The 9,069-nt window shown below is 34.2% G+C and overlaps 1 protein-coding gene across 1 annotated transcript; it reads right to left on the bottom strand.

The window, feature by feature from the left end:
• Positions 1 to 2: 2 nt before the first annotated feature.
• LOC116093237 (filaggrin-like) lies at positions 3 to 5,781 on the bottom strand (the record flags this gene model as incomplete). Its single annotated transcript, XM_031374630.1, has 3 exons — positions 5,695 to 5,781; positions 1,288 to 1,445; positions 3 to 695 (listed from the first exon to the last, which is right to left on the bottom strand). Coding segments are annotated over exons 2-3 (831 nt in total), but the record flags the coding sequence as incomplete, so codon positions are not given.
• Between the last annotated feature and the right edge of the window lie 3,288 nt (positions 5,782 to 9,069).

Below are 9,069 nucleotides of genomic sequence, written 5' to 3'. Positions count from 1 at the left end.
CCTTCGCTGTCACTGGACTGGCTGGGGCTGGCCTCCCGGGGTCTGTCCCTCGAGGATGCGTTGCGCCTTTTGCCTTGGGAGAAGTTGTTGCCTTGGGAGAAGTTGTTCTGGTCTTCTGAGTCTCTTCTTTTTCTCTCTCCTTCTCTGTGCTCTACACCACTGTTCTCGGTTTTGTAGTAACAATGACTGTAGGTTGGTTCCCAGTCTTCATTGTATTTTCCATAGTCATAGATTTCATCATAGGTTCTTTCCTTTGACTGTCTGTGTTTCTTACTTCTGCTCTCTCTTCTTTCTTTAGATTCTGACCTCCTCCTTTGCTTTCCATCTGAATCATGATGGTGCCTGTGTTTTTCTGTTTCTCTCCCTTTTGTATGTCTATCCTCATTTTGTCTTTTCCTTCCTCTTCCCTTCGGGCTTTTTGATCTATCACTTTTTTCCTTTCCATCAGTTCCACTGTGCCGCCGTCTATGACTCTTTTGTTCTCCCTTTTCTCCCTCTTCATCTAGTCCTTTATAATCATGTTTACTTCTTCTCTTTGTTCCATATGTTTGGAATCTTTTATTCTTCGATGCCTCATAGTATGCCTGTGCCAACTTTAGCACCAGTAGTAAATACTCAGCGAAATCGAGTTTGTCATCGTGGTCCACATCTAGCATTTGCATGAAGACTTCAGCAATGTCTTGGTCATCTGGATTCTGTTAGAAGTTAAGAAAGGTATTCCTTCAGAACAACTCATTTCAACTTTATTATTCAAATTATTCAAATACATTTATGATTTCTTGGAACTAAAATTTCTACCTGTTTGTTTAGGTTTTTTTTTTTGTAGCATTTTTATGCTTTTTCCTTCTTGTTTGTCAGTGTTCATAATAATGTTTACATGTTTAAATATCAGCTACAAAATAACATTTTCCCTAAGGTCACCAATTACTCTTTTCTTTTTAATTTCATGTGTCAGAATTTAGTTCATTTCATGATTTAATTTTTTTCAATATATACTCCAGTAATCTTGACCTTTGGGACGAATGCCCTTATAATTTTAATTGCTAGTATTCATTTCTCTTCTTTTAAAATTAAATATTGACAGTGTTTTAATTTGAAATGTGGTATCTCATGTATGAAGAACATGTAGGTACACATTTAAAGAAAGCTTAGAAATTTTATCTTGTCTTAATGATGGCTATTTCTTTTAGTAATGAAGTACTTAAAACATTTTTATACAATCTTTCGGTAGATTATTAGTAAGGCATAGTAGTGTTTGTCTCCTCAGTTCTCTTATAAGTTTCTCACCTTCAAGACTGCCTTTAATTCTCCTTCCAGAAGTTCCTTCAGCTCTTCTTTGCTTAGTGTTTCTTTTTCGTTATCGTTGTCTGAGTACTGTTGAAATATTTCAATCATGCTCGTGATGCTTCCCAGGAGAGTAGACATCTTCTAGTAGTATTATGCACCTGTAAAAGTGAATCAAAAATAATTCTCTTTTTAGTTTTACTTTATAGGTTGTATTTATCATTGCAATTCCTTTTTATAGTTTAAACTCACAGTGTTTTTAATGAACACATTTTAGAAATGAAACGTGCTAAACAACAACTTCTCCAATGTCTATAGTGTAAACATTATACACTATAAACTATTAAAGAAAGCAACATTTTAGTAAACAGAATTTGTGAACATTTTTTGACAGAAATCATCATTCCATCACATTAAGAGTAAAATGCAGCAAGGGTCCACTAATTATAAGATCATTCTTATGTGACTTTTGCAAATGACACTGCCTATTTTATGGCTCTAAATATATTCACAGTCCTAGCTTCCTAAACTCTTACAACCTCACGTTTGGTCTTGGCAAGACTCCTTTTTGGTAAATCAGCCATTCCTCCTACCAGGGTAATAAAAAGCTCCCTTGCTTATCTTGTCCATGAACAGAAAAGAGTAGGCATGTCAATAAATGAAATAAGCAAGCACTTATCATATATAAAAGCTTTATAATGATGACTTTTAGACTTACATAAGAGGCAAAACCAGAGTACTATCTATAGGTAACATAATGTTTGTCAAACATGAGTATAGTAGTCTAACCTAAAGCTTTATGGACCTTGGAATATTGGATAAAATGAAATATGTATGCTGTATTTTATGTGATTTGTTTGAATGTGTAGTTTAATGACTTAATGATTACCCAGTAAGAGAACTGAGTTTAAGCCTTATAAAGCAATCAAAATGATGGGGAAAAGAAAATGTACAATTGATGTAAGTTAAAGTGAGAGATACAGATATTGCTTCAGCAGAATGATCTTATAATTAGTGGACCCTTTCTGCATTTTACTCTTAATGTGATGGAATGATGATTTCTGTCAGAAAATGCTCACAAATTCTGTTTACTAAAATGTTATTTTGTTTAATAGTTTATTTGATTGTTTTGGATCAGCCCTCCTTTTGAGAGAGGAGATAACCAGTGTGTGTGTGTGTGTGTGTGTGTGTGTGTGTGTGTGTGTTGCATTATTACTGTAGAACTATGAAGCTCATTTTACTTTATTGTGATTTATATTCAAACTGGCAAAGGACTCATCATGTGGCAGATGCAATAGTGGACAAAGTAAGGGATAATCCTACTTGGGAATACAGGGAATCAGTGAAGTATGAGGAATAGTTAAAGAATAAATATATGAGGAAATTTTAGTGTATATTGATATAATAAAATGATAATACTAAAATAGTTCAGCATTCATAAAATAGGTTGAGATATTCAACCTAACAAAGCTGGTTGGATTTATTAACTCCATGTGAGTTTTCATAGCTCAAATAAATGTATTTTTTTTAAAGAGAAGATAAAAAAATCAGTAACTCTAGCCTTGCTTTCAAGAAGATGAATGAGAACAAGAAAATAAAGCATACACTATAATGAATGAAATAATAGACAACTAACATTAATGAAATAGAACTCTAAAAGAGCTAACAAAGACAGTGTTTCACCCTGAAAGTATCTAATAGAGCCAATAACTCTACAAATTATTCAAGAAGAAGAAAAATCATGAATAACCAGTATCAAAAAAAAAAAAAAAAAAAAAAAAAAAAAAAAAAAAAAAAAAGGAAGAGAAAAAAAAAGTCATTGCAGTACATGCTTCAACCTTTAGAGAAGCAATAATAAAACCATAGTATGAAAGCCTGTGTTGGAATCAGTTTGGAATATAGGTGAAACAGACATTTCTAGAAATACACTTCACACCTTAATGAAACAGGCCATAGATAAGAAGTATAAATAGTTCTCTGCTCATTAATAAAATTGCAGTTTAAGTGAATATAGTTCCAGGGAGTGTGAAGATATTAGTAAAGTGGCTTCAATTGTAAATTCTATTAAAATCCAGGGAGCAAATAATCCTAAAATCACAGAAATTTCCCCAAAGAATGAAAAAGAGAAAGACACTTTTTCAGAATCTAGTATAAACTCAGTAGTATATTACATGAAACAAATTTTAGTACTATTTCGTAAATACATATGCAAAAATATGAAAAAAAATGGCAAACAGAGCGCAGTGTTATACAATAAGAATGGCAAGCCAATTCAAATCTAAGGAAGTTTTATCCAAAAAATTTATTTGCCTAAACATCAGAAAACAAATTGGTTTGGAAATAGAATTACTGGGGCTCATTGAATAGTCTAGGCTAACCAGTGAGCTGCAGGATCTGCCTGCTTTTGTCTGTCTCCCCAGCACTGATTATAAGCATGTGCCTCTGTGCCAGGATAGGGCTTACATAATTTCTCGAGTTCAACTTGGGTCCTCATGCTTGCATGGGAAGCAGTTTACTGACCGAGCCATCTCCTGAGCTGAGGATAGACATCCTATCTAGTAAATGGTTTGGGGTTAATTAGATTACTGTATGGAAAAAGTGTTTTTCAGTAGATTCAACAGTATGAAAGATTATATGGAAGAATATATTTAAGTGTTTGGAATGGGAAATGCTTCTGAAGTTGAACTAAAAATTCTCAGTCATAAGTGCTGGCACTTGAAAAGATGAAATGGATCACAAGTTTGAGGCCAGCCTAGACTGCATAGAAAGTTTCAGGTCACTGGGCTCCATAGTAAGACCTGTCTCAACAAACAAACAAACAAACAAACAATAAGTCATAAAAAAGATTTCAAAGTTGGATTACATTGAAGGTAAAAATCTGTTCATTTCTAGTGTCATTAAAGTGAAAATGGGAGAAAAATATAACATCTTTAACCAATTTACAATCTATTCTTTTTTTAAAAACTCTATTCTTAATGTAAAAACAATATCCATTGAAATGGAGACAACTCAACAGAAAAATGAATCTCACCTAGAAGCACTTTACAGAAAATACCAAATTGCTAATAAGTGTTTCATAAATGTTCAATCTCCTTAAATACTAAGAATAGAAAAATTACAATGATAGTGTGAGGATGCAAAATACTCACAAGTGACCTAAATTAGAGAAACATGATAACTTCAAATATTGATGAGGTTATGTAAAATTGAAGTCTGTTATACTGTCAAAGGATGCTTAAACTGACTGAGGTCCTTTGGAATATTGTTTGGTAGTAGCTAAGACCCAAAAGTTTACCCCTAGAATATTCCTACCTAACAGAAACACATACACACACACACACACACACACACACACACACACACACACACTGCCAAAATTATTGCACAAAACTCTATAGCATCATTATTTATAATCTTTATCATAAAAATGACTCAGTGTTCATCAGTTGAAAAATGGAGAAACAGGTGGCATTTTCTTATAACAACCAGAAGTAGGACCCAAGTGTACACTGAACCAGAATGGTCATGGTAGATTGAGAGACAAATGTAAGTGGATTTGAAGTTCTGTGATCACAGAGTTGACTGGGCGCAGTGACGAATCACTGTGGTCTGAAGACAAGAACCACGAAATATTATTATATTATATTGATTCTATAATAATAATAGTAGTAGTAGTAATAATAATTTTATGCTCTCATTGTAGAATCATAGAGTGATGATTATAAATTAGAGTAGGTTTTGGCTTCAAGTAGATGTCTTGATTTTTGTTATTCTCATCTTGTAAAGTTTGAGAATTATATGTGTTTTAGATAATAGACATAAATTTTTTTCTAATTATACATCATACAGATGTATATACATTATATATCCATGTATTATGTACAATTCTATGTCAACCTAAATTTTTATTCAATGGTCAAAAAAAGAAAAGAAAAAAGAACAAAGGAGAGATAATTTTGCAGAGCATTCAATCTGCAATACTTCTGCCCTCCTATTATGCTGGTCTATGACTCTCAATTTTCTCCACCACTCTTGCCATTGGTAGATATACTTATTGGTTGTTTGCTAAATATTTTTCACAACTATATGATCACAACTTCTCAAGTATGGAATTTATATAGTTCTCTGATGTAAGATCTGTACAAATGGCAGCAGAGCTGAACAAAGAAAACTAATGAAAACATGGACAAATCAACAATGCAAAGAGAACATTAACTGACCTCATGGAAATAAAATCAAACACACACATATAATATCACAAAACATATATATGTATGTATGTATATATATGTATATATACATACATACACACATACATACATATATGTATGATTTTGCCTAAGAATACATTTTATACAGGTATTCTTGTCTTAACACTGATCTAGCAAAGTTAACTATATTCCCCCTTACCTTGTTTGGAAGAAGACTGAATCGAATGCAGCTGAAGGAGCTTGCTGGGTACTGCAGTCTAAGTGAATGGCCTTTTTATACAGTAAATCCATCCAGGGAGGAGCCACCCTCTGTGGGATGGTCTGATTCATTCTTAACCAAACCCAGATCCACCCATATCTCCACCTCTATTTCTCCAATGACATGTGTTTACTTCTCAACTTCCTCACGTACTCATGTGTACTTGTTTTAGCAAGCTCCAAATTTGGATTTAAATAAGTTCTATGATATTGGTGAGTTTCAGTAAGTGCCTTTACAAAAGGTCCATGTGTGCAGCACCTGTACCTATGTTTTTGTAGCTCCCAATTTGACCTGGTATGTGTAAATTGATCCTTCTTTGTTTCTAGAAAAGTTATGTATATATAAAATGTAACACAAGTACTGTACTTGTCTTCATATTCTGTTTTAGCTATGAGTGTCATCTCTGGTTAATAAGAGAACTTGCTACCAGGTAAGTATTAATTTTGTAATAATTGGGAAAAAGTAGTCACATTAATTTTGATTTTTCAAAATGGAGCAAGAATGTGTACTCTTGTGTTAGAAGTTGTGATTACTTAGAATACAAGTTTATTGGTCAAGATCCATTAGTCTGCCATGTTTTCAAGGATCTTGCTCTGAAGCTCCCTTCCATGTCACCCACATGTGGAGTACCATAACAGTGTGGATGAGTATTGAGGAAGATGGGGATAAACTATTATTCTTCTTGTTCCTGAAAACATAGAGGAGACTCCTATCCTGGATCTATCTTTTGGGATCTACACATGTATGCTAAACCAACCATACTTCCTTTTGGGTGTCCCCTCAATATTTCAGTTCATATTGTTTCAAATTGAGCTGTTTATTGTATCCCTGACCAAAATAGCCCATCTTTCAGAGTCTGCACATTGGCTAGTTACATCTCCTTCCACTAAACACCTCAAGCTAGACTAACCCATTTTTAATTTTTCCTATCTCTCATGCTTATGCCATAGTATATGTTATTTTTAGCTTATATTTTTTAATGCAGGCTTATTCTGCATCTCTCATATGACAGTTTTTAGTTCTGGACTGTAACATCTGTCAATTGTAAGAAATATCACAACTCATCCATTTCTTTTATTCATCTTCCAGCTTGTAATTTTTTCTCTGTGCAGTCTCCTTGAACTGGAAAGTTCTAAATTCCTTTAGTTGACATAAAAGCCTTTTCACAGTTATACATGCATCATATCCTTCAAGCTCCTCTCCTTCCACAAACATTGTGGAAAAGTCATGTTAAAGAAATAAGTCCTGCTGAACATCCATGTATGCTATCCTCACTATGTGAAAGTTTCTCAGTTTTAAGTTCAATCACCGCCAGGGCCCTCTTGAATCATCCCTTTGTGCATAGAACATTATTTGTCATTTCTAGATAGGTTGCTATTTTACACACACACTAGCTTTACCACTTACAAAATGTACATTTTATTCTAATTACTTACTTTTTTGTTTCTGTGTTCTATCCTCAATTTTCTCTTTCCTTTCATTTTGGCACTGACTGTGTCTGAATCCTGTTTTGTTTTCTTGGGTGTTGTTAACCATGTCTGAAACGTGAGCAAATCAGGTCAAACAAAAGATTGCCAATATTGTTTATATTTAAAAAATCCAATATTTTTAATGCTATTTATAAGGCTTAATGCCATCATTCCTAATTTCTGTAGACTACTGTTTTTTTTCATCTTGAACATCATTTAGAACGTGAAACACAGGTCTTCTTCTTAAATATTTGGGCGTGATTGTCTTTGTGTGCCAGGAGCTATTGTGTCTTTATGTCTTAACATGGTGTAACAATGATAATCATAAGACTAATCTCTATTATGTACTTGCTATGAGATAAGAATGTGCTAAGATTTTCAATGTATTACTTCTTAGCCTCAGAGCAACACTGTGAGGTCATTCTTATTATCCTTATTTCAGAGATGAGAGAACTGATACTGAGAAGATGAGCAAGGAGGCCTCAATCCCAGGTCATCCAGGCTCCTGTTTCTACCACCTCATGTTGCTTGGAATTATCATTTTTTTTTTAGCAACCTTATTTATAGTTCTCATTTTTTCAACAACTTTCCCCAAATCCTGAGCACAATCATCTGTGGATATCTTTGCAAAAGCAATTGAAAGACTAGATCATTATGGATAAGAAAGCAGGGGATGGAAATACAAAGAGTGACAAGGATAGGCACCCTAAGATGCAGCACTTTCTCTAAACTCAGAAGACCCAAATAGTATAGATTCATATCAGTATGGAGGGGATTCTCAGGTGGCATGTTCCAGGGCTGACTTCTAAAGCTATGTCACAGTTAATGTGTTTCACAAATAACTTGAATGAATAGGTAAAAACATAGCAGATATTTTTAGAAGTAAAGATTCAAGATGATTTTTAGCATGAAATGCCAATGGTTGAAATGTTATAAAATAAACTTTACAGAAACAAAAGTAAATACAAAATCTGACTTTGGTTCTAAATTAAGAAGTTTTATTTTAACATCAACACTGATATAATGGCCAGTAGACAGTGCAATAGTAGGCTACATTAAGAAAAGCAGATCAACCAGAACAAAGTCTGTGGTGGTCCTCCTTACTTGGCATTTATCACATGATTTCTGTAGTATTTTGTTCACTTCTTGTGATCACATTTCAATAGGGCAATGGGTAACTTGATATGTATTCTAAGACAAACAAATGTCATGAATTTGTGGATAAGTAGTAAAGAGAATAGGCTTAACTGGATTGATGTACGGATGGGCCATGAATGGATGACACCATATTTGTCTTCAGTTATGTTGGTGGCTATCATATGGAGAAAAAGTTTTCGCTCAAACTGCATAGTGGTAGAGTTGTTAGAACTCAGGGACAAGAGTAATAACTTAGTCTAAGGAAGAAAAATTGTCATCATTGGAATTGTTAAAATGTTACAGCAATTAATTTTGGAGTTGGTAGTTCCTAATTACTGTGTAGGTGACTTGGACTAGCTAGATGAGAGACTTTTCTTGGCCAGGAAAGATAATCTAGCTCTTTTATACTGTAGATGAAGACTAGGAGTTCTAGTACTGGATGACGGCTACATACAAGAGTAAAGACCCTTGTCTGAAACCCAGGACTTTCATCCTACCTCCTCTTTGCACTGGTCCAGACTGCATCACTTACTAGGAAATAAGTCCAAGACAGGGATATTTCTGAGGGACTGAAGTATGGGGATTTGGGTACACTTTTATTCTCAGAGCGATTTCTCTGTGTTTCAAGAAAATGTCCGGGTGGTGGTGGTGCACGCCTTTAATCCCAGCACTTGGAAGGCAGAGGCAGGCGGATTTCTGAGTTCGAGGC

Source organism: Mastomys coucha, unplaced genomic scaffold (genome assembly GCF_008632895.1).
Source record: "Mastomys coucha isolate ucsf_1 unplaced genomic scaffold, UCSF_Mcou_1 pScaffold16, whole genome shotgun sequence".
Lineage (NCBI taxonomy): Eukaryota > Metazoa > Chordata > Mammalia > Rodentia > Muridae > Mastomys > Mastomys coucha.
The sequence above is the reverse complement of the archived record's forward strand: the minus strand, read 5'-3'. Positions and strand labels throughout refer to the sequence as shown.